The 26,271-nt window shown below is 44.4% G+C and overlaps 1 protein-coding gene across 1 annotated transcript in view; it reads right to left on the bottom strand.

The window, feature by feature from the left end:
- MEI1 (meiotic double-stranded break formation protein 1) overlaps positions 1-26,271 on the bottom strand; it is a 63,958-nt gene that overhangs the window by 32,721 nt on the left and 4,966 nt on the right. Inside the window, exons 4-18 of the mRNA XM_060023974.1 lie at positions 24,640-24,713; positions 23,213-23,318; positions 22,485-22,688; positions 21,145-21,275; positions 20,193-20,307; positions 19,255-19,371; positions 18,164-18,263; positions 17,902-18,036; positions 14,018-14,132; positions 12,828-12,919; positions 11,884-12,025; positions 10,178-10,289; positions 5,962-6,022; positions 4,546-4,643; positions 1,442-1,610 (exon numbers count right to left, since the gene is read on the bottom strand). Of these exons, the coding sequence (XP_059879957.1) occupies positions 1,442-1,610; positions 4,546-4,643; positions 5,962-6,022; positions 10,178-10,289; positions 11,884-12,025; positions 12,828-12,919; positions 14,018-14,132; positions 17,902-18,036; positions 18,164-18,263; positions 19,255-19,371; positions 20,193-20,307; positions 21,145-21,275; positions 22,485-22,688; positions 23,213-23,318; positions 24,640-24,713 (1,771 nt within the window). The remainder of the gene's footprint in view (positions 1-1,441; positions 1,611-4,545; positions 4,644-5,961; positions 6,023-10,177; positions 10,290-11,883; positions 12,026-12,827; positions 12,920-14,017; positions 14,133-17,901; positions 18,037-18,163; positions 18,264-19,254; positions 19,372-20,192; positions 20,308-21,144; positions 21,276-22,484; positions 22,689-23,212; positions 23,319-24,639; positions 24,714-26,271) is intronic.

The following is a 26,271-nucleotide window of genomic DNA, read 5'->3' as shown; positions in this document are numbered from 1 at the left end:
AGAATCAACACCAAAAGCATAAATGACAACAGAAAAAACAGACATATTTCATCCCCCCCAAATTTTTAAAATTAGATTTAATAAAAATTTAAAACTCTGTGCTTCAAAGGATACCATCAAGAAAGTTAAAAGACAACTAACAGAACGGGAGAAAAAAATTGCAAATCATATATCTAATAAGGGACTTGTATCTAGAACATAAAAAGAACTCTTACAACTCAGTTAAAAAAATGGGTCAAAGATCTGAATTTCTCCAAAGAAGGCGTGCAAATGGCCAAGAAAAACATGAAAAGATGTTCAAAATCATTAGTCATTAGGGAAATGCTATTCAAAACCACAATGCAAAAACCACTTCATAACCGCTAGGCTGGCTATAATCAAAAAGATGGACAACAAGTGTTAACAAGGATATGGAGAAACTGGAACCCTCAAATATTGCTGGTAGGATTGCAGCTACTCTGGAAAACAATTTGGAAGTTCCTCAAAATGTTAAACATTGTATTGCCATATGACTCCTCAATTCTACACCTAGTATATACAGAAAAGGAAGAGAAAAGCAAGTACTCAAACAAATACATGTATACACATATTCACAGCATTACTATTCACAATAGCCAAAAGGTGGAAACAGCCCAAATGTCCAGCCATGGATGAAGGAATAAACAAATTGTGGTGTATATATACAACGGTGTATTATTCAGCCAAAAAAAAAAAAAAGAATAAAGTACCAATGCATGCTACAAACATTATGCTCACTAGACGAATCTTGAAAACACTGTGCTAAGTGGAAGAAGCCAGGTGCAAAAGGTCACATACTGTATGACCACATCTATAGGAAATGTTCAGAATAGATAAATCCATAGAGACAGAACACAGACTGTTGGTTGCCAGGAGCTGAGCAGAAAAAGGAATGGGTAGTGACTGCTTAATGGATAAGAGGTTTTACTTTGGAGTGATGGAAATATTTTGGAACTAGATAGAGATGGTGGTTGCACAGCACTGTGAATGTATTAAATGCCACTAAATTCGCTTTAAAACAGTTAATTTAATTATGTAAATTTTAACTCAATAAATTATTTTTTAAAAGCTTAACAGAAAATAGTCTTTTGATTTTAAATTTTAAAAAATTGTATAGTGATTCTTAAAACCAAAGTAAGGCACTGATATTTTTTTTTGGTGCGTGAACAACACCCTCAGGGATATCAAGGAACTCTCATTAGCATTCTAGGCCTCTGTCTCTAGACAGACTACCCACCTGTCTTAACCCCCTCTCCAACATGTGAGCCCCTGAGGAATATAAGCCATTTCTCACTTATCTCTGTGTCCCCAGTGCCCAGCACCAGGCTTGGAGAGGATGCCTCTGTAAACATTTATTGAACTGAACTTGGCTAAAGATGTAGGTTCCAGAACCAACTGTCAGCCACCAGCTCTGAGCACTGACCTGTCCTCGTGAATGTAGGCCAGGTAGAAGAGGAGCAGGATGCAGTACTGTCTCTGGCGAGTGGCTCCCTCCACGTACTGGCGATCCGACAGGAAAGCAAGGCTTTCAGGGCTCCTGCTGCTTATCTGGGGCAGCCCATGCTGCAGAAGCTCAGACACTGCAGATAGTTCTGGGGAGAGAACAAGCAGGAGAAAAATCACACAAAGGACACAGGAGAGCAGGTAATGAGCACATGGGTGTCTACTACATACAGAGTACTGCACAGGGCAGCAAGGATACACGCCAGATAAAAGGAAATCAGTCTCTTCTTCCTCTCTACCAGGAGAGACTAAAGGTAGCATGTGGAAGGACATAGATACATTCATTCACTTGACAATGTCCACTGATTGGCTACTCTAGGCCAGGCTGTGAGACATGGGCCCTACCTCCAGTAGCTGGCAGCTGGTGGGAAAAAACAGATAATGAGACAGATAATTACAGGACATGTGATCAGTGCCATGTTCAAGCGTGGAAGAGAGAGTGACTCACGCCACCTGCGATGGGGAGGGCAAGCTCAAAGAGGAGGGAACTGTGGAGGGTGAAGAGAAAACAGGCAGAGAAAGGAGGGAAGAGACTCCCTGAGCCAGGAAGCAAGGAGTTCAGCAGCCTGGAGGCATAAGAGGAAGTCATGTATAAGGGGCAGGAAGGAGTTCAGTGTGACTGGCCCCTCAGTGAATAGATGTGGAGTGTTAGGGGTTTGGGACTGTGTGATGTAATTTGTAGCTAGACTGTGAAAGACCTTGAATGATGAATAGAGAATATGGCTTTTATCCTGAGAACAGATTCCTAAATTTCTTATGAAACTTCTGTTTCTTAAAAGAAAGAACATTTGATTACCAAAAGAATATGAAAGAAAAGGACCTCAGAGCTTAAATTCTGAATAAAGTCACCTTTATGGAAAATTCACTACATTACCCTTATTTTCCAAATTTCACCATAGACCAGAGAAAACTCCATCACTGTCGGACAATGCCCCACAGACTGATGTTTGGAGACAATGGCTGAAGGCCAGGGTAGTTGAGATGTTAAGGATAGATCGTCTAGCAGTCGGTGAAGACTGGTTGGAGGATGAGAGACTGCAAGCAGGGGGCCAAGTTAGAGGTCAAATGAAAGGGTCCATCCTGCCAGTGCAGTGGGCCTACAGGCAAGTGGAAGGTGACATGGAGAATGTCCCACTGCGATGTGCTAGCAGAGTCAGGTCAGGTTTCCTAATTCTAAGCTTAGGGCCTTTTCTACCAAAGCACACTATGACCACTGTGATAATAACAAAACTAATATCCTTGAGCCTCGCACATCCATAAGTAAGTAAGGTTGGCTGCTCTTCCTGGTGCTCTGAGATATGACAAGATCTCAGGGTCTGAGGGGGCAGACAGTGTGGCCCCTCCTATTCCAACAAGAGAGGGAGCTGCCTGCAGCAGGGGCTGGTGCTGGTGAACACTAGAGGCTGTTGTGATGCGGCTGCCACCATGGTGGAAGTCATCATGTCATTCTCTGTGCAGGCCAGACCACACCTGAATAGGAGGCAGAGAGCTGGACACCGAGCAGAGAGGAGTGGCTGGTACAGTGAGAGAACTAGAAGCCAAGCCATGTTGGAAGGAATGAAAATGCTCACCTGTGCTGCTGTCTCTCTCAGCATAGTGTCTGAGAAAGACAAAGGAAAAAGAGCGGTTTGGGAAGTCTGTAGGGAGAAGACAACATCTTCATAAATGTAAAAAGAGGAAACACAGCCAGCAGCAAATGTCACCCACAAAGAAGGCACGGTATTTGTTGAATGAATGAATAAAACAATGATTAAACTGTTTTATGTTATAGCAAGAGGGAGAGGTCTAGGATAGAGGAACTCCTTAGGGCAGAGAACGTATCGTAATTATCACTGTATCTGCAGCTGCACTTAGGCCTCCCTGACATGCTGCAGAAGCTCAACTAATACTCAGCAAAAGGGAAAACCTCCAGCTCTCAGCCCTGCATCTGCTGCTCCCCCTGCCTAGATGGTGCATGGGACTCCTTGACCTCACTCAGACCTCCACCAACATGCCACCTCCTCACCTCCTCATGAAAACCCTAACGTGTACCTCCTCCTTCCATCACCCCCATCCCTTCACCTAGCTTTATTTTTTTTCATAGCACTCATCCACCCCTGACATTATATCTATGTGTTTATTGTCTGCCTCTCCCACTCCATTGGAACAGGACTTTGTTTCCCTATTACCAGCTCCTTGAATAGAGTCTGGCACATAGTAGATGCTCAAGAAATATTTCTTGAATGAAGGAATGGAGAAATGAAACAGGCTGTTCAAGATATTTTGAGCAGGGCTTCCCTGGTGGCGCAGTGGTTGAGCATCTGCCTGCTAATGCAGGGGACACGGGTTCGAGCCCTGGTCTGGGAGGATCCCACATGCCACGGAGCAACTAGGCCCGTGAGCCACAACTACTGAGCCTGCGCGTCTGGAGCCTGTGCTCCGCAACAAGAGAGGCCGCGATAGTGAGAGGCCCGCACACCGCAATGAAGAGTGGCCCCGCTTGCCACAACTAGAGAAAGCCCTCGCACAGAAACAAAGACCCAACACCGCCAAAAATAAATAAATAAAGTATCTTCTAACTTTAACACTAGAGTACTCGCCATTTCCCCATTTCTACAACAAATACACTTCTGCATGAAAACATAGACTAGGAAAATCTCATATTAGGTTTAAAAAAAAAAAGATATTTTGAGCAAAGGTATCTGGGGGTAACAGGCAGAGAGCAAGAGCCCTGGTGTGAGGGACAATGCAGAGAAGTTGGTCACAGGGAGGAACTGGACTTGTTGAGCTTTAGAGTCCTTCTCAACCCTTAAGTCTAAAGGTCCCAGGGGCTTGGATTCCACTGTTTTCTGATTTATTTATTATCTCACCTCCCTAGGAAGCCGCCTACAGTTCCATCATTCCATGATTCCATGGTTCCTCTGGGTAGCTTCAAGCAAAGGTTTCTTATTACTGTACTGACTCACTACCCAGCCAATCAGCAAGGCATCCAGACTCTAAAAGACCACCACAGACCTCATGAGTGGTCAAACTACAGCATCTTACCTTCTTGGGAAGGTGGTCCTGTCTTCTCTGGAGCTGAGAGGAGGTTGATGCACATGTAGTAGAGGAAACTGGAACACACCTGGTTTAGGGCTGAGTGACTTAGTGGGAGAAGAGGAAGACAGAACAAGAGAGTACATTGCTATTTTGGCTGGGACAGCATTATCCCTGCCATGTACTGGGGCACCACTGCTTTGTGCCAGAGCCCAATGAAGTTCTAACCATGGCCCTGGTAGAGAAGGTCTGGAGGTAGCTGTGAAAAGTAAATATGGAACCTGCTGCCCACAGATGTAACTTAGGCACTTGGCCCATATAGGCATTCACTAAAAATTTCCTGAAAAAAATAAATCAAGGAGGGCTACTAAGCTCCAATTTAATAAAACATATAGGGCTTCCCTGGTGGCACAGTGGTTAAGAATCCGCCTGCCAATGCAGGGGACACAGGTTTGAGTCCTGGTCCGGGAAGATCGCACATGCCATGGAGCAACTAAGCCTGTGCGCCACAACTAGTGAAGCCCACACACCTAGAGCCCGTGCTCCGCAACAAGAGAAGCCACCGCATGAGAAACCCGCGCACCGCAATGAAGAGTAGCCCCCACTCGCCGCAACTAGAGAAAGCCCGCGTGCAGCAACGAAGACCCAACGCAGCCAAAAATAAAATAAATAAATTTATTAAAAAAATAAAATAAAATAAAACATAGAAACAAAAAAGTCCTCCTGGGTCAGGAAAGGGCTGAGGCGTACTAGAAAAAGAGGAAGCTGTTGAATCCAAAATGGGTAGCTGAGGAGAACTACAAAAAACATCTAAAATTGTGACTCTGAATCCAGGTGGATCCCTGTATTCCCTCCTGAATGTTGGTGTTCTATTCGGAGATATGGAAGGAGAGCTAGACGCTGCACTGAGGTCACCCTGAGGACTGCAGGCAGTAACAAGTGGAATCTGCTGAGTAAATGCAGACAGGTGGCAAATCAAAAATGGGAAGGCACGGAATGCTGTCCTAGAAGCCTAAAGAGACAGACTGAGGCAGCAACCTCTCTACTTTAAACAAAAGAGTCTCTCCTCTGGAATTGCTGGGCTGGCAGCAACTAGAACACGATTCTCTCTTGATGGACACAGCATCGATTACCCTGTGAGGGCCTTGGTTTCCTTGTTTGTAAAATGAGGGGTTAGACAAATGATCTCTAAGAGCCCTTCCAGTTTTGATGTTACAGGTGCCCATCCAAGTATCACATGGAATGAAAGTCGTATCAGAACCAGACAAGTAAAAGCTACAGGAGCCCATCCAGCTCGTACCATCAGCTGCTGAGCAATTCCCACAGTGTCAATCCCCCCCAAGGTCCTATGACTAAACCACACTAATCAGAAATTTCCACTTGTCCAGTCAAGAAGGACACTTGTCCCCTTGGGACCATACATACCTCAGGCCGCTGCAGAACCTGGCCTTCAGTTCCAAGGTCAGTTGTATGAAGGATGAGGCAGCTTGGCAGAATTGAGAAGAAAGCAGAGAGCAATTTAAAGTAGACTTTTTACAGAGACTCCCAAGTCTGGGTGGTACTAGTTCTGGAATCACACAGACCCAGGTTTGAAATTTGCTCCATCACTATCTAGAAATGTGGCTCTGGAACACTTACTTAACTACTCTGAGACTCAGTTTTGATATCTATACCTCGAACGTTGTTGTGAAACTAAGTAAAATAAATGAATATAGAAGATCTAACAAATACTTAGCTCAGAGTAGGTACTGAATAAAAGTTCATCTTCCTTTCTGATGAACAGTCTGCATTAGCTGGTGACCCTGGCCCAGGCCCCTGCACTGCCTGACTCTCCTAGTTGCCCCGCTCCCACCCCGCCCTGCCATGCAGCTCTCTGTCAAAACTGACCTCTGTCCTGTCCATCCTTGGTCCCTGTAAAAGCAGTATTCTTGACAAGAGCTCCCACTATACCAGCTCCAGGGCTGGGGATAATCTTATTCTATTGCAGGGCTTCTGGTAGGGAATTAATCCCTCAGTTTCATAGTAACTTTCGAGGACAGCAGTTTAACCCATGGCTCCCTCAGCAGGGGAACGCCCAATTTGTCTGCTGAAAGGGTTCCTCGTGGTACAGACTCTCAGGGATCCAGAGTTTCTCCACCCCCAACTTCAGGTCTCTACCCCCTCTTGGCTGGCGGTGCCTGCTTCCCTCTTTTCTCTTGCAGTTTGGGCCCTGACCCTGTTCTCGCTGGCTTCAGGCTACATAGACCTCCCTGTAATCACACTTTCTCTACATGCCTTGCGCTCTGCACCACTGCCCCGCCGGAGATCTACACTTCTGAAGCTGCACCCATTCAGCACCCCAAGACTGGATTCTCTTGGCTCTTGAAGTATGGCAAGCAGAAAGAGCAGATGAAGGGAAGGAAAGGAGTATATGTCAGTTGTCACAATGACTAAGAGGTACACTCATTCAGGAAATCTACATATGTTGCCTCATTTCACTCCCATTATTATCACCATGTTCTAGTTGAGGACATTGCAGATAAGAAAATTAATTTGCCCAATGTCAATGAGCAAGGGATGTTTATTACACAACCCATATGTGCTAATCACAAAGGTCCTACTTTTTCCCCTCTTACACACAGCCTCCTACTGTCTCCTAGAAGTTCCTCCCACTTCCTACATGGAATAGCTTCCTAAGGGTTTCCTGTACTCTGTTCTTTTCCTAGAGAGAACAAAGATACCTCTGAACAGCGACAAGGGACCTCTCCAGGATGACCCAGACCATCAATCAGAAACTCGCTCAAAATCCCACATCAAATATACAGACAACTGCAAAAGGTATGCCCCTCAACTCCCCAGTTCTGGATCCTGGCCCCTCTCCTTTCCAAGGACCTTGCTCTGCTGAGTACCCCTGCATCTCTCTACTGCTCCTTCGTATACACTGCTAACAGAAATAAGTGTTTCCAGTCTTAGGGGGTACTAAAATCCTTCCTAACTCCATGTCCCCTTCCAATTACACCCCCAGTTCTCACCTCCCCCCTTACACCAAACTTATGGAAAGATTTGCCTATTTTGCCTTTACTGCCTCACCTTGAACTCACTCTTCAACTCACTACAGTCCGGCTTACACAGCAACTGCTCTGGCCGAGGTCACCAACAGCCTACATGATGCCAAGTCCAATATACATTTTTCAGTCCTTGTCTTACTTGACCTCTGGGATGCATCTGACACTCATGACCACTCCCTCATCTACAAAACTCTCTTCACTTGGCTTCCCTAATGTCATCCCCTTCTGGGTTTCTTCTTACCTCTCCAACCATTCCTTACCAGTGGACTTTGGAGTAATCTGTTCCGCCTGACCACTAAATATTGTACTTTATTTTGTCTTGGTCCTTTGATCATCTCATTTTACACACTCACCATGAGGAATCTCACCTGTTCCCCACTAGAGACTCAGCCCCACAAGGACAGGGGTCTGTTTTGTTCACTGCTACATCCTCTGCCCTAGGACAGTGCCCTTCATGTAGCAGGTACCCAATAAATGTTTGTTGAATGATTGAAAGGCTGGATGATGAAAACTTCTATATTTATTGTAAAGAAAAAAATGCTGCCTGCTATTCCAGTTCTACAAGGATCAAGCCATTAGCCAATGCAGTTCCTCAGCCCACCAACAGTGTACCCTGAGAGGAAGTCAGGATGGGGAAAAACAGGAAACATTCTGCACTTTGGATATACTGGCCCCTAGATAGTTAAGATGGCTATCTAAGGGAAATTTTCAAATGACCCCAGATTCTTGCATCTTCCCATACACAAAAAAAGGCACTAAAATCATTAACTTGAGATGTCCGTTTTTTGTGACTAGCAGTAATCATTTTATGATTGACTACACGTTTTCCAAACAAAAAAGTTCATATATATTGTGGCTTCCCGTTTACCTCTTTGGAGCAGTTCCTCAGAGCTATCTGAGAGGCTGTCTCCCAGGCTATAGTCCTCAGCAAGGTCCCCAAATAAAACTTAACTTACAACTCTTACATTGTGCGTTTTTCTTTCAAGTGACACTATATTTAAGACCAGATGTTTCCCATGACCTCAGACATAGTCAATTACCTACCTAAAAGCTCCACTGGGACATCTCACAGGCATCTCAGAGGTACCCTGATCCAAACTGATCACACCCTCTACTGCCTCCCCAAACCAGATCCTCCTCTAGGGAGCCTCCTCTCAATAAAAAACACCACCACCCACCTAGACGGCAGCCAGAAGCCAAGGCATTACCCTAAACTATTCCCTCTCCCTCATGCCCTACATCCAATCATTCTACCACAGCCCACCCCCCCACACACACACATACTACCTTAGTTCCTAACACCAACCTGAGTTAATGCAAGAGGTTGAACTTCTTGCCTCCAATCTTGCCTCCCTCTAACTCATGGTCCACACTGTTCCAAGAAGGATCTTTCTGAAACAGCAATCTGAGCCTGTCACTCTCCTTCTTTAAGACTCAATGATCCCAAGATAAAGTCCAAATTCCCAACCTGGTCAACAAGGCCCTTCATGACTGAGCCCTGGCTACCTCTCCATGGTAGACTTCCCACTGCATGCTATGTGACAGGAATAAAAGAAAAGACAGTAAATGATAATGATAAGGGGCAGGCATAGCATAAAGATTAAGAAAGCAGGCTCCAGAGCCAGATTAGACTCCCTGAGTTTGAATCCTGGGCACACCACTTCCTGTGTGACCTTGGGCAAGTTGTCCAACCTAAGTTTCAATGTGCTCATCAGCAGAATGAGGATAATCATAGTACATACTCCTTAGAGTTTTTCTGAGAATTAAATGAATGAATACATGTAAACCACTGAGAACAGTATCTAACACATAGTAAGAGCTTAATATTATGTTAGTTATCATTAGTTATTAATGATTACTACCATTCTCTCTACTCCCTTTTCTGCTTTTGGCTATCTCCCCTTCCCATTCTCACCATCACCACCACTTTCTGAAGAGGATAAAGGAGACTCTGACTCTGATTCCTGGGCTTACTCTGCAAATTGAGGTATTTATAGGATGAAAACTGGAGACGTGGGAAAGGAAGGTTTATATTTTGAAGAGAAAAAATGACTAGTGAGGGAAGAAAATAAATACATGCAAGAAGACCTGGAGAAGGCTGAAGGAGTCAAGAGCCACTTGGGTTCAATTTTAGGAAGGCATTTCAGTACAGTATAGTTAGACAGCACTTTCACACAGAGTGCTACCACTCTTCTATAAGGCACTTGCAAGTACACAGGACATTTTTCAGTTGTCACAATGACTGGGGATACTTCTGTCATTCAGGGCTCAGGAGCTAGAGACACTAAACATCTTGTGAGGTCTGAGGGAATGTGGAGGATGAGAGTAATTAGGGGAAGGAGGTCTGTTGTGGGCTCTGAACTGGAACCTTCTTGACATTCTCAGAGAAGTGTCAATTAATTTGAGAACTGCCTTTAAGGACTTTTGATTGATGGATGATATACCCTTCCACTCAACACTAGGCAGAGTGTGGATGTTGATTCTGAATGAATACGTAAGCCTCCCATCCACAGGTTATGCACTCTTTAAGTACCCTGAGCAGCTGCCTAAGGCGCCTGCCTCCCTCCCAACTTCCACACTTGCCTGCTGCCTACCAAGCTTCTTGGAGAATTCCTCCTTCATATGGGGGACGATGACAAAAAGGCTGTGCAGAACTGAGAGGAAAACCTCCATCAAGGCTGGATGAGTGGCCTGTTCCGAGTACCTCTGCAAAGAACCAAGAGGAAGAGCACAGTCCTCCAGGACTGAGCCTCTGAAGAAGAAACAGCATCAGCAAAAACTGCATCATCTAGCAATGGGAGACTAAATTCTTCCATTTCAAGGGCACAAGAAACACTAGGGGACCTGAAGTCACAAGCCTGCATCCAAGGCTTACATCTTCTGCCACTTGATAAACTGTTCAAGATTCATTACCGCTCTGGGCCTCTACCAAAGAGTAAAACAGAAATAACAAGTCCTACCTCCCAGAAACAAATGATATCTCATGTGTAAAAGGCACTTTCTAAACTGTAATGCAGAGTGACGCTCATGCTTCTAACATATAATAATTTAGTTTACAAACTTCCTTCACGTTTCTTTTTCATGTGATCATTGAACAGAATCATGAGGCAGCCTGATATGGTAGACAGAGCTCTGGAATAAGAGTAGAGAAATCTGAGTTCTATTTCAAGCTCTGTACGAAGTCGCTGTGTGCCCTTGGGTCAGTCACCCCCTCCCTTCTCGCTGTTTCAGTTCCCTGTGTGTAAATAGGCAGGGCCTCAGGGACATGGTTCTTACAGATACTTTTCATTTGGTTTTCAAACCAAGTTTTTTTCGACTAGAAAAGTAATACAAGCTCATTAAAGAAAATGTGTAAAATACAGAAAAGTAGAAAGCAAGAATAATACAGTAATTCTATGATCTAGCCCTAGATCTAGCTCTAATGCTCCATAAATCTAGGAGGAAGGCAGAGCAGGTGAGGAAGGGCTACTGCTAGTGCGAGCCAGTCAGAGCTGCAATCCCGGGCTCCTGAGAGCTACCCACCTGAAGACCCTGGCACTCTGCCTCAGAGGCTTCTTCAAGAAAAAGAGGCTCTCCTGTCAGAACCAGAGGATGCTCCCCTGCTGCCACCTACTGTTCCCAGTGGGTATTTTGGCGGTGTCCTTTCCCAACTAACAGTGGCTCCTCACAGGCTCACAGGATATCCAAACCTCAAAGAGGACAAGACTCACCCAAGGTCATCTGGGCAGTCAACAGCTCTGGACCCCGCTCTTCCTACTATCTCCATCTCAAGTCAGCTCAAACCCAGGGCTCTCTTCAGGTCTCTCACCTGTCATTTTATAGAACTCACATATGTGCTCCTTAGTGAAGCCTAGATCAGACATTGACTGCTACTCTTTACTAAGCAGAAAAATACATAGGTTCAAACCTCAGAACTGTCATATACTTGCTTTACAACCATAGAAAAATGACAAGCTCATCTTTAAATTGGGGGAAATGATAGGACCTATTTCACAGGGTCACTGGGAGGGTTAAATTATGAATATAAGGCATTTATCACTTCATAAACATTACCTATTTATTATTTTATTATTACTGCTTTCTACTTTTTAAGAGGCATCTATTAATCTATTATTTACAACCAAACACTGTACTGTGATTTTAAAACCAAAGGAAAAGTGGCTGCAAGAACAACACTGCTACGACTCTCAGAAGGTCCAGTTGAGCAGTCGAGTCACTGTCTTGTGCCTCTCAGCCTGGCTTGCTCTCACATTCTTCTCCTCCCCAAGCTTCATGCTGTCCAAGGCTCAGGAAAACCCACCATCACCATGGGGATACACAAGGAGTCACAGGCACTGAGAAGAAATTCTGAGAAGGCCTCCAAGGTGTCTTCTTTCTCAGCACTGGGAGCTGTGAACGGATTCTCCTGGGCCGAAGGCTCGCTCTGGAATTCCACAGCCAACCTAAGAAATCAATGTGTGGGTATATCTACAACTACCTATGCAACATAAAGGTTAGAAGCATCCTCCTAGAGGGATACCTGAGCTCAGGGCTCAGGGAAAGTCTCCCGACCAGCAGATCTGGAGAAAATTCCAGACGCCTCAGTGAGGGAGAACCTGGTCTTTGGTCACCTCTTCAGCTTCGTGCTCCCTACCCTCTCTCCCATAACACATGACTCATCCACCCTACTACATGTATTTCCCTGAATATACCATGCTGTTTGCTGTTTCACATCTCTTTGCCTTTACATATGCTGCTCTCTCTACTTGGAATGCCTTCCCCAGGTTTGTGACAACGTAATGAATTCCACACATATAAACAAAACTGTCTCTTCCCCAGGAGACTGTGAGCTCCTTGTGGGTAGGAGCTAATCTGACTTACCTTTCTACTCCCACTGTCTAGCACCAGGCCTGGCACACAGTAGATACAACAAATACTTGTTCATGTGTACTGAATTAATCCAACAAGCATTCAGTGAACACCTATAGCACTAGGTTACTTGGGAAGAGGAACAAACCTGAGTGAGATACAACCTCATTGCACAGTAACAAAAACTTCGCCAGGGGGGAATCTTTAGAAACCTCCTCCACATACCCATTCCATACCCCACACGCATCCCCAGCCTCCATCCCAGCCAAAGTCCTCTCACTACGCAGCAAAGCATCAGAAACCAAGTGCTGCTTCTAGAGCTTCATCCTTTGTCCGATTCCTTTCTACACCCACCCTCCATACTACTCCCTCATCAGACCACAGAGGGCCCCTCACCTGCAGGCATTTCTAAATCCCTCCAGAGTGCTCAGGAGGAAGCTTCCTCTTCGAAGAATGGTCTTCTCCGAATCTCTACTGGAGGCATGGCCCTGAGGTGAGAAGGAAAGAGGGGAACCTATTGGCCACGTACCTACTTCGTGTTCTGGTCTTTGCTTAGAGGACTACAGACTTCTTCCTCTCACACTGGAGTCTGGCATTCCCATACACCTAACAATTTCCAGGGGATCTTAGGTACATCCCCACAAATCCAGCCATCTAATAGCTCCTTTAAAACATGGTAGAAGAGGAAACCTTAACCACTTGGCTCCCTGTGAAGCACAGGACTGGTTCTTGTTCTGTTATACGCAGAAAACTGTCACAGGCTAGTGGACATTAGCCTAACTGGCTATAATGCCCGTATTATTGCTCCAAAACACACACAAAAATCCCCACCGCCTCAGGCGTGAAGAGCTTAGTTTCCAAAGTTAATCCTGAAAGACATAATCAGCACCCACGTTAATAGTATTTCTTCTGATATTTTAAGTCCATGGCCCATTAAAAGCCAACAATTATGACACAGTGCACAGTGGTCAGATTCTTTCTAAGATTATAGCGAATCCAGCCTTAAATAATCTTGTGAGCATGTTTACCATACCTGCTTGGATGATATAAAAGACAAAGTGGGGCTTCCCTGGTGGCGCAGTGGTTGAGAGTCCGCCTGCCGATGCAGGGGACGCGGGTTCGTGCCCCGGTCCGGGAAGATCCCACATGCCGCGGAGCGGCTGGGCCCGTGAGCCATGGCCGCTGAGCCTGCGCGTCCGGAGCCTGTGCTCCGCAACGGGAGAGGCCACAACGGTGAGAGGCCCGCATACCGCAAAAAAATAAAAATAATAAATAAATAAAAGACAAAGTGTGTAGTAGGCTTGGGTACAAACACCCTGGGATTTACTATCCAAACTCAGGTCCTTGCTAGCTTTGGACCTGAGAGAAAAACTATTTAACCCCTGCGACTTCAGTTTCATAATGAGGATAACGATTATTAAGTCCTACAGTTCTGCAGTTAGGAAAAAAAATAACATCTCATTGTAGGCGTGTGTGCATGAGAAAAACCTATAAAGTAGCATATAAAGGTAATGCAATGTACTAATTATCTTCCAAAAACACATTACAGCATGATCTCCAGAAGAAGCAGGCTGCAGTGCACTGACCAGGGGCCTCCAGTTCAACGGGATCTGGGAAAAATCTGCACATCGGCTCAGCATGGCTTTGAGCAAGGCCTGCAGCTCCTTGTACAGCACAGGTAGAGCACTCTGATGATCCTTCCTGCACCCAGAGAGACAAAGGTAGGCCTATGGTGAGGTAAGGGTACTCCAAGGTACCCTCAGGTTCTCAGGCAATGGGGGACAGGTGGTAGATCAGAACACGGGTCCAGGATCTGATCTGATAAAAACCCTTGCTCCAACACATATCTGCTGCACGACTTCATGCACATTCCTCATCCTCTCTAGCCCTCAGTTTCTTCATCTAGTCAATGAAAGTTAATAGTACTCTCCTCATAGAATTATTCTAAGGATCAAATTGGATAATGTACGCCAAACACTCAGCATGATGTTTGCTAGTTAGTAAGTCCTTATAAATGACAGCTAAGACTATTATTATTGTTATTAAAGATACAGAAGGTTTTCTCACTGAGAAGGGCCTCCCAGGGAAAAAAGTACTATCTAGAACAGAAGGTGGTCACTGTTCTCAAATAAGTGATAAACTGTCTTGGGGACGAGAGATCAAATTTGCTGTTTCCTTGATGAGGAAAATCAGGATCAATAGGTAAACGTTATCAAAGACCCAGATCTTATTTAAAGAATATAAGGAAGAACTTTCTAAGAGTCAAAACTCTATAAAGTGGGCTTCCCTGGTGGCACAGTGGTTAAGAATTCTCCTGCCAATGCAGGGGACGTGGGCTCGAGCCCTGGTCCGGGAAGATCCCACATGCTGCAGAGCAACTAAGCCTGTGCGCCACAACTAGTGAGCCTGCGCTCTAGAGCCTGCGAGCCACAACTACTGAAGCCCGCGCGCCTAGAGCCTGTGCTCCACAAGAGAAGCCACTGCAATGAGAAGCCTGCGCACTGCAACGAAGAGCAGCCCCCACTTGTCGCAACTAGAGAAAGCCCGCGCACAGCAACAAAGACCCAATGCCGCCAAAAATAAATTAAATAAATAAATTTTTAAAAAAAGAAGAATGAAATAATGCCATTTGTAGCAGCATGGGTAGACCTGGAGATTATCTTATTAAGTGAAGTAAGTCAGACAGAGAAAAACAAATATCATATGATATCGCTTATATGTGGAATCTAAAAAAAAAATGATACAAATGAACTTATTTACAAAACAGAAAAACAGACTCACAGAAAACAATCTTATGGGAAGGGTGGGGGGAGGGATAGATTGGGAATTTGGGATTGACATATGAACAGAGAGCAATCTGCTGGGCCTTCTAACAGGCACTCCATTAACTGTATACAGTGAAGGCTTGATTTCCCCTTTCCCTCTTCATTTCTGGAAGCTCTAACTTTCTATCCTACATTGACTGTCAAGCCCTGGTTCTGCCATCTTTAAATTCTTTCAGCAGTTCTCACTTTTCATTCCTCCTTCCGGTTGTGCTCCCCAGAGACCCTCTGAACCACTCCACCTCAGAGGGACCACCTCAGTAAAAATTCTGAAAAATTAAAGTCAAAAGTAAAATTATCTAAGGATTAATAACCAGCCCCCTACCCACAGCTCTCCACAATTCTGACCCAACCAGCTTTCTGGCTTCTTCATGTACTACTCCCCTTCACACAATCTGCTGGCCAGACTGGCTACCGTACCCTCAGTAATCCCTAAATTTTCCTACCTACATGTTTTGGCCAACCCTGGTCCTTCCACAAATCTAAATCTCTCTCATCCCTCATAGCACAGCTCAAATACTACCTCCTGTCTGAAAGGTGCTAAAGGTGCTACCAGTCCCCCATAACACTGACCTCCTGGGAGATTTCCAGCTCTGCATGGGAACTTCTGATTGACTCTGGCTCTTACTCTATGTCTTTGTTACCCTGTTGGTTTACTCATCTCACCCTTGTTGGGATTCATGCCCCAGATTTAGAGATTCAAATCCAGGAAAGGACAAAAGGGGAAAAGAGACAAACTGAAGCCATTATAATGTAAATGCTTTTCTTTTATTCAATTTTTAGAAGCAACCTAGAGTCAAGTGATGAAGACTTAAATATAGTTACAGAAGAGACTATAAATGTTAACAAACTTTACAATATAAAATTAAAGGTATAGGGAGTTCCCTGGTAGCGCAGTGGTTTCCACCTGCCAATGCAGGGGACACGGGTTCCAGCCCTGGTCCGGGAAGATCCCACGTGCCGCAGAGCAACTAAGCCCGTGCACCACAACTACTGCGCCTGCATTCTAGAGCCCGCAAGCCACAACTACTGAGTCCATGTGTCACAACTACTGAGCCCGCATGCCACAACCACTGAAGCCCACGCACCTAAAGCCCATGCTCTGCAACAAGAGAAACCACCGCCACGAGAAGCCTGCGCACTGCAACTAGAGAAAGCCCGCGCGCAGCAACGAAGACCCAACGCAGCCAAAAATAAATAAAGAAATTTATAAAATTTTTAAAAATTATAAAATAAAATAAAGTCCCCAATGGACATTTCACTCCCCAGGTCTTCCTTTTAAAATAAATAACTAAATAAAATTAAAGGTACAGCTGACATTGAGAAGTAGACGGTAAGGAGAAGGGAAAGAAAGAGCTGGGGTGCTAATATACTCAGCTAACGAAGTAGGGTGTCAAGAGGTACTGCTTCAAGTTGAGGGAACAAGAAACACAAGTTTTAAGTATATTATTTAAAATTTTGAAAACATAACATCAATTAACATAAAATGGTAACTAGCAAAAATGCCAAGGAAGTGTAGAGAAGACAAAATAATGTGACCTAAGTCTTGTTTTTCTTATTGGCAAGTCAATGAATAATGTTCTAAATTGACAAATAAAGAAATAGCATTACAAGCATATTGTTTAGATTTAGGGAGATAAATCACCAGAACTAGAACCAAAATGAGTTAAAATTAGTTTCCTTTAGGAAGTGGGGACAGGGGGCTGTTCCTTTTCATGATAAACCTTGTGTGTATTTTATTTTTTATCACTTAAATACATTACTTTGTTAGATTTTTAAAAGGGAGGGCGTGGAAACAAAGTAAAATTTTCTATACAAATAAATATGGGTTATCCTCCATTAGTTTTCTCAAGATATCAAGCATCTTACTAAGGAATGATTTCCCATCATGACCCTAGGATTGCTTAGTCTCACCATCCATTTTAACATCATTCATATACTGAGTATCTATTAGGAGTGAGGCATATAGCAGTGAAAAAAATGACATGGTCCCTTATCTCCTGGAGATTATTTTATATAGTGGAGGAGACACAGAACAAATGAATAAACAAGAACTGTCAAGTGTCTGGTAGGTGCTGTAATAGCCAGATGGGTCAGTTAGGGAAGGACACTCTGAATGAGACCTGAATGATGGGAAGAGTCCAGTCATGCAAAGATTTCAGGGAAGAGTATTTTGGGCAGAAGGAAAAATTAGTAGAAAGGAAGTGGGGGCAAGGTCTGGACTAAAACAAATGACCTAATTTTAAAAAGTTACATCCACAAAATAAATACAGAATAAAATCCTGTTTTAAAAAAACATGCAGAGAATTGGAAAGAACTCTTCCAAATTAAAAATATGAAAGCAGAAATAAAACACTCAATAGTAGAGGTGAAAATAAAGTCAAGAAAATCTCCTGGAAACTAGTACATAATGACAAAAAGATAAAAAACTGTCAGACAAAGAAAAGAAAGAGATGACCAATCCAGGAGGCCCAACATCCAAATGGCAGTTCCAGGAAGACAGAACAGAGTAAACAGAGCAGCGGAAGAAATAATTCAATGAAATTTCCCTGACCTAAAGGACAAGCATCCCCTGGAAGCTGCTCTGGCCTTGACAGGCCCTCGGGTACACGCAGGGGTGGAAAGTTCAGCCTGTCTGGGTCTCTCACCTCAGAAAGGCAGAAATGGCCTTCACTGCCTCAGCAGCCACCTCCAGCACAGGGCTGTTCACTGCCTCTTGGAGGGCACGGCCAGCATCTCTGCACAGGGCTGAGCTTGGGAACAGCTTGATCTCCTCTGGCTGCCTGAGAAATTGTAAATGAGAAATGAGTGTGTGAACTCCTATCACTGACCCCACCAGGAATAAATACCTCACTTCTTTCCTTCTCCAGTCTGGCCCCTACAGGCCTGACGCGTCACTACTTTGCTCACCGAGTCAGGATCTGAGTAAAGAGCAGCAGGCCCTGCTTGTGCAGCTCGGTGTTGTTCATCCTCAGGATTCCCTGTAGGCTCCTCACCACTGACTCGATCCCTACCGCAAAATGACATGGCAGAGGCCAGGGATCAGGGCTTGTTGGCTTCTTTACTGCCTTCCCAGGAGAGATGAGAGGCTCTGGACAGCAAATATTTGCTAGCAGCCCTCATGGAGCAGTCCTGACAAGTTGAGCTGATGGGACAGGACTGTGAGATCTTTGAGGGAAGGCCCTTATCTGATTCATCTCTGTCTCCCCAAACCCAGCACAACCCAAAGCACGACCCTGACATTCGAGGTATTTAGTCAATACCTACCAGCTGAGCTTCACCTTCTCTACTACACGCACTCCTATTTCTCCTCAAAGAATAAGGTAGGACATCCACTCCTCCAGGAAGCATTCCCTGGTCCACTCAGGCAGAGCTGTGGGCCTCCCCTGAGCTCCTACATGTCTTGTACCTCCCCTCTTGCACAGTCTTAATAAGCTTGCTTATATCTCCCTCCCCTTCCAGAGGACAGGGACCACATTTTATGTATCTCTAAATCTCTAGGTTCCAGCCTGGTGCCTGGCATAGAATAAGAACACAGAATATAAAATGAGTAACTAAATGTGCCCAGTCTAAAAATCTAGATGTGATATAAAAAGTCCCAGACAAGAAAGGTATCACCAGGAAAGAAGAAGAAGGGACAGTTTCAAAAAACTTTGAAAGGATAAATCAGCAAAACTTGGGGACTAACTAGATGGATAGATATCTGGGGTGCAGGAAAAGACTGAATCCAAGACTGAGTAAAGTTGCTCTTAAGGTGCAACAGGAATTCATTTAGTGGCCCTTCTCTTGCTAAACATATATACTGCCAATCAATGAAGAACAGAACTGTTTGGATATCACTGCTTGCACGTGGAATCTGGTAATGAGTTTGGGCTGATGGATATGACCAGACCAGCACCCCTCTCCAAGGTGTAGGCTGGCCCCCCGTCACTGATGTTGCCACCTAACTTCAAAGTGCTGTCCACCTGAGCCAGAGCTAGTACAGGACCCACAATACCAACCGTACACCGTGTGGCACTTGGAAAAGAAGAGTGGCTCTTCTGCCAGAAGTATCAAGCAGTTGTAGCTGGACCAGACAAGCACTTCACTGGAAGAGGAAAGATGCTCAAAGAGGAACTCTGGCCAGGGAGACAGGAGGAAAACAGTCAATGACAACAGTGTAATCATGATCCCTTAACTAACGCTATGGCCTTGGATTTATTCAGCATCTCACACCTGCCACTTCATCTGTTCACACACCCTCTTGACGAGACATGATCATTCATTCACAGATAAACCTGGAAAATGCCCTCAGACTTATGGTGTAACCTTATCTTTTTAATAGATGGGGAAACTGAGACCTAGAGAGAAACAGTTGGTGGTAGAGGCGGGACTGGAATTCAGGTCCCCTAATTCTCAGGATGGGCAGCAGCATGATACAGAGAAAAGAGACTTTAGAGCCAGACAGCCTTGATTTTGTATCCCTTCTCTGCCAATGCCGAGTCTTGCTGATTTAAACAAGTTATTTCCCTTCTCTAGTTCAATTTCCTTATTCATAAAATAGCAAAGATGAGGACCTAAATGTGGCAACATTTGCGATGCACCTCAGGGCATATTTCCTGGCTCATAACAAACCTTCAAGACACATTAGTTCATTTTGCCTCCCTGGTCCACGGGTCTTTCCACCACCCCACGCTAGGTGTTTATTCCTAGATGGTCAAATTAATGACAAAGTTCAGTGACAAACTGCTCAAGGTCATATTAGAAATCTGTAGCAAGAGGATTCAGACTTCATGAGGTCTATTTCCTAGAGTCTGTCATATACAATGAACATGCCACCAACCATCCCTCCAGTATGCATATCAAAGAACTCCCAACAAGACTGCTGCTGCTGCTACTCAAGGGTCTCCAGGCACAACTCTGCGATCCTCAGAGGAGAAAGTTAGAAGGGGCCTCCTACCTGGGATGTCAGCATGGATGAAGGCTGGGGCGTGCTTTGCTGGCGAGTGGACCAGTACTGCAGTTATACAGTGGGCACTGGCCACCTGCAGAGTCTCATCTCTGGAAAGGAGAAGCTGGAGAAACAGGCAGCAAAATGTGTCACAGTCACACCACTGACAGGACCAGAGGGAAGCAGCCTGAATGCCTCAGGGCAGGAGCCTGATTTGTCTCTGAATCCCTCACACACTACTGGTGCCAGGCATAAGGATGGTGCTCAAGGAGTGCAGTTATAGATTATGGAAAGGAGTCTCTGTCAACAGCAGCAGGAGAGAAACAGAACAAAAGAACACAATGGCACTCAAAGAACACTAACATCATCCCCAAGAAGGGCTCAGGCCTTCATTGGCAAAAGTACTTTCACAGCCCTCATCTGGTTTTGATGTTTCAACAAGCCTGGGACATAAGGGAAGGTTCTGCTATGAGCCTTGCTTCAAAGAATGTGCAGAAAAGAGTTAACATTGCAGGCCTGAGTCTGTTATCCTTAGAAAGTCCTGCCTGCAAGGCTGGCCACTCACTGGGTTTGGGAAGTTGAATTTCAGGAGGGTTCTCAACCCTCCAAGAACTGGTAAAAGTGGCTCACTGTGACTAAACTATTTGCACAAGCAATGCAGTTTATGCTGAACCCACCCCTACTTTCTTTCTGGGAATCTAGAATTTTGGTATGTGCTAGGCAGAGGGTGCCTCTATAACCAGCCAGCTCCCAATTAAAACCTAGGGCACAGGTTTTAACTTATCCTTTCATGACTGAAAGAAAACCAACTTTGAGCCTTCTAATAGCATATTGTTTTGGCCAGTAAGAAAATACTTAGGAAATCCTGGATAGAAGGAGTGGTAGATAAGGAAAAAGGCCCAGGAAGCATTCAGGTTCCCTTGTTATTGAACCCAGAGACCACGAACCACAAGACAACTACCTTTTTGAGCACCAAAGGCAGTGAGGTCTCTCCTGGTGGCCCCTCAACACTCTCAGTACTTTCCACCAGCGCAGATTTGTTCATGATCATGGACACAAAGAGGTCATACTTCAGCAGCTGCCTCAGCAAACCTAGAAAACAAAGGGGTTGGGAAGTGAGGCAAGAGGAGCATAGGCACCAGAATACACCCAAGGCAGCTCCTCCGACTTCCCCTAGAAACTTCTTCATGTCTCCATAGATATTCCTAAGTATTTTATTCTTTTTAATGCTGTTGTAAATGGGACTGTTTTCTTAGTTTCTTTTTCATATTGTTTGTTGCTAGTATATAGAAACACAAGTGATTTTGTATCCTACAATTTTACTGAATTCATTTATTAGTTTTAACAGTTTTTAGTGTAGTTTTTAGGGGTTTCTATATATAAGGTAATGTCATCTGAAAACAGAGTCAATTTTACTTCTTCCTTCCTTTACTTCTGTCTCTTATTTCTTTCTCTTGCCTAATTGTTCTGGCTAGGACTTCAAGTACTAGGCTGAATAGAATCCCACCTTTTTCTTTGCAATCTCCACGAAAGCATGTACCACAATGGACTCTGATCACATCTGTCCTCCACATTGGGCTATGAACTCCCACAGATGAGAGCCTGGGTTTGATCATCTTTATGACCCCAGAGCCCAGAACAGGGCCTGGCTCAGAATGAACACTCTCTATGTGTGGCTGAACTAGTCATAACAGAGCTCTTGGCCCAAACTGTGAAAAGAAATTGTTGTTACCCACAGACTATGCTTTTCCCTGTAGCTCCTGCTCTGAAACAGGTCCTCACCCAGTCACCAATCACAGTGCCCATTTGCTCTATCCAAAATACAAAAGCTCCCTGCTCAAAAGCATTTAGTAGATCTCGTGTATTTATGTAAGGAAGTAACAGGAGAGGCTGAAAGGGTACACTGAGCTTCAAATAACAAGCAGAGAAACTTGGACTTCACTCTGGAGGCCAGAGGGAGCCATAGATGATTTTCCAAATAGAAGACTGACAGGATGCAAGCTATGCAGTGTGAAGATTAATTTGACAGCAAGTACAGGATGCACCAGGGCATGCAGTAAAGACCAGAGGCAAAAAAATTGCTGTCCCACTCTTCTTCCTCTTCTCCTTCCAAAGATGACGTTCTTAGGATACCACACCCAACATTAGGCATCTTTCGCAGTCTGTGCCTCTTATCTCCCAAACCCACAGCTTCTATCCGTTGCAAAGCAGCAAACCTCCCCACCACTAGTGAGCCAATATCTCAAATCCTCAAGCAAAACCTCAAAAGCTTTCTCTTTTCTCTCCAGTCCCATGTCTTACCCAAGCAGTTGATCTTTAGCTCCTTTGTCTGGGCACCATCCATGGTAGAAAGGAAGAGAGGACACAGTTTCTCCCGGAAATGGCCCAAAAGCATCTCGGCTGCAACTGGTGAGGAGTACAGCTTCCCATAAAGGTAGCAGACAGAAGCTTGCACCCCCTCACTGGGGTATACTAAACCTCTCAACAGATGTTCCATCAGGTCACCTATCCAGAAAACAACCAAGGGGCCAGGGGAACCTCACAATGTCAACTGCTAGATGACACTCCAAACTATTGCCCTGAATGGAATAGTGATGGTAATCCCCTACAATGCCCCACAATACATGATTTCTGGGAACTTAATCAAAAGGGAAAACCAAGGCTTAGAGAAGTTAAGTGATTTACCCTTGGATAAATACTCTGTGAGATATTTATCTGCTTTTACTGATAGAAAAAAAGTGCTTCTATATTCCAGAATTAATTCTTCCTCTCACCTGAAAGGAAGGCTCATAGTAGGTACTTAATTCTTTTGTGTTAACAAAATGAATTGAAGGAGCCCAAGACCAGAGTTGAGAAACACTTTTTTTCCAATTGGCCAACATAGAGCAGATTTTGCAGATGGGGAAACTAAAGCCTAGAGAAGGAAAGTAATGACTTCCCAGATGTACACAGTGAATGGACCACCCAGATGGAAGTGTGATCAAAACAGGTGAAAGGGTAGTGGTAGCTCTTCCCCAGAGGTCACTCACTGTGCTCCATCACAAGCTTGTCTGCCAGAGCAGGGATCGCATCCACCAACTTGCCGAGAAGGGTCAGGGTGGCCAGGCTGCCTCGCATGGAGGGCATGTTACACAGCTACAGAGAGTGAACATACTCTGCTCTATAAATTAGGATCAGGACAGATCTCCCACCAAAATTCATCTTGCCCTATCCACACCAAACCCTGTACTGCATGTGTCTCTCACCAGAGTCAGTAATCAGCCTCTTTAGCTAAGTGTCTATATCCCCTATTGGACTGGGAAGTCCCGAAGGAAAGGGACTGAGTCAGATTCCTCTCAGTGTCCTCAGTACCTAGCTCAGTACATGTTTGTTAAACTAAATTAAAATGAGCATATTTTGCCTCCTATGGAGCCAGAAACTGGGAGGTGAAATTTGGGAACATCATAAAGATGGAATTCTAGTTCATTGCAAAAAAAAATTGGTTATCATCATCATTATTGTTATATTATCACTGAACCCTCTATTTGTCAGGTACTATGCTTGATGCTTTACAGGCAGAGTCAATAGTAAATATTTCACCTTTTCTACTGACTAGCTGTAGTACCTTAAGTAAGATTCCTAACTCTTCTGGTGGGAATTAATACTAGGACCAACTTCATAGGGTTGTTGGGAGGACTAAATGAGACAGTGCATGTAAAGCACCAACATAGTGCCTAGCATATAGAAAGTGCTCAAAATGTTAAGTGGCATAATCATAATGATAAATGTTGATATATATAATTATAAATTCAATCATATGTTAACCACATGCAGAGTAATTATAATGACATGATTATTTGACATTATTTCTAATTAAATGTTGCTCTTGATGGTGTTAAATGAACATTTGTCTTCCTTTTGCAAAAAAAAAAAAAAAGTGACTCTGATATTATTCCTAAATCTTAAACACAATGCAGAAGCTGCTTGTTTAACTGATATCTATGGCTACATTGAAGAAAGCTGGTTAAATATACCTTCTCAGTGTTTACCTTAGATGCTGATAAAAGCAAATGCCTTCAGTATAAAATAAACCAAACAAAAATACTAAGGCAAGAGAGCAGTTAGTGAACATATTTCCTTAATAGTGAACATATTTCCTTAATAAATTCATCAAGGAAATCTGTATTATATTTAGGAGGATATAGAGAATGGCCATGGATGATTACGCCAGAAAATGGACTTCAGCACATGGAGGCAGCATTTGGGAGACTGAAAAGGGAAGGAAAGAAGCTACAAAGAGTACTGGAGCAGAAGACCCAGGCCCTAGCTCTGGCTCTGCCACTGACTCAGTGACCTCAGGCAAGTCCCTTTTCCTCTCCGGATTTCAATCTCCCCATCTATCCAAAGAAGGGTTGACCCAGCTCTGACATCTGAGGATTCTGAGGGGTACTGAAGAACCAACAGCTACTTTACTGACCTCTTTGTGACACTCATACAGCAGGCAATGAATGGTCTGCTCCAACTTCAGCTGAGTTGTAAGCTGGATAAGGACTGAGAAGACACAATAACATTACTAATCAGAAGACAACCCATGGCCCACAGTTCACTTTTCATAGTCCTTCTAATCAAAGTCATTTGCTTGTGGTAATCGGCATTAGTCTTTTCTATCTCCCCCATTCTTCACTGTTTTTAATCAATGGTTGACAACTAGGCTGTACATTAGAATCACCTAGGAAGCTTAAAAAAAGAAAAAAAAAACTAACACCCAAGTCCCACCCCAGACCAATTAAATCAGAATCTCTAGATAAAGGGTCTAAGCATCTGGATACTTTTTTAGTTTCCCAGGTAAGTCTATTGTGAAGCCAAGGTTGAAAACTACTATGTTATTTCTACCTTTTTCCTTCCTCAGAATTTGCTACTTCATATATGAAAAAAACAGAATTAGGAGTTAGTTCCTGTGCCAATAATTGGCGATAATATTATCACTGAACCCCAAACCCGCCCTTCTATACAATTGTTTGTGATACTTCTGCTGGTGTCTTTGAGGAGGAGTAAAGAAGAGGCTGGCTCTACAAGTCTGGGGAAAGCTGCAGACTAGATCTGGCTGCTGCTGAGGGAAGGCTCTGCCACCTCCAGGGTAAAGAAGCATTCTAGGACAACACTCACAGAAACAGGAAGACAGGAAGCAAACAGGAAACAGTAAGGAAGGAGCAAGTCCTTCTCCCTCTAGCTTTGCAATCTCCATCTAGTATCCACCACCTCAGTGAAGTTCCTGGGATCTGATGAGGGTTCTGCAGGCTATGCTGGTACCAACCAGGAGCAGATGGCTTTAGGATTATAGCCCCACTCAAGAGTGGTCTTGAGGAAAATGGTGAAGGGAAATCTCCCCACCCCTGCCAGTTGTCGGACCTTCGAGGGGTACATCTGTTTGTCCACATTCTCTAGACTGAGAGATGGGCAAAAGTACATACAGATCATATTGATTTATCTGTCACAGCTGCTAGCAGTTACAGCTGCTAACTGCATGTCTGGATAGTCATGGACCCAGCAGCAGCCAAGCAGCATCCTCTCCTCAGAGGTTTGTGTTTCATGTATGGGGTCCTTCCTCCAAACTTGTAAGTCTTAATAATTCCAACCTCTCCCTTTGTTTCCCTATCCCTAGGGGTGGAAGCTGTTTTCAAAAATTGCTACCTCAGTGAAACTTGGTTCACTTTTGCCTTCAGTAACCTAGTCAATAATTCTTTAAAGTTTTTTTCTGTTCACATAACTTGTGTGGTTTATGTTTCGTGACTATAACCTAACTGATACAGTTCTTGCTCTTTCGGCAAGAATCCTCGCATCCCAGGGACTTCCCTAGTGGCGCAGTGGTTGGGAGTCCGCCTGCCAACGCAGGGGACATGGGTTTGAACCCTGGTCCAGGAAGAGCCCGCATGCTGTAGAGCAACTAAGCCCGTAAGCCACGGCTACTGAGCCTGCACTCTAGAGCCCACGTGCCACAACTGCTGATCCCGCATGCCTGGAGTCCATGCTCCACAATGGGAGAGGCCACCACAATGAGAAGGCTGCGCGCTATGGCGAAGACCCAACGCAGCCAAAAATAACATAAAAT

This window comes from Delphinus delphis, chromosome 11 (assembly GCF_949987515.2).
Source record: "Delphinus delphis chromosome 11, mDelDel1.2, whole genome shotgun sequence".
Classification (NCBI taxonomy): Eukaryota; Metazoa; Chordata; class Mammalia; order Artiodactyla; family Delphinidae; genus Delphinus; species Delphinus delphis.
The sequence above is the reverse complement of the archived record's forward strand: the minus strand, read 5'-3'. Positions and strand labels throughout refer to the sequence as shown.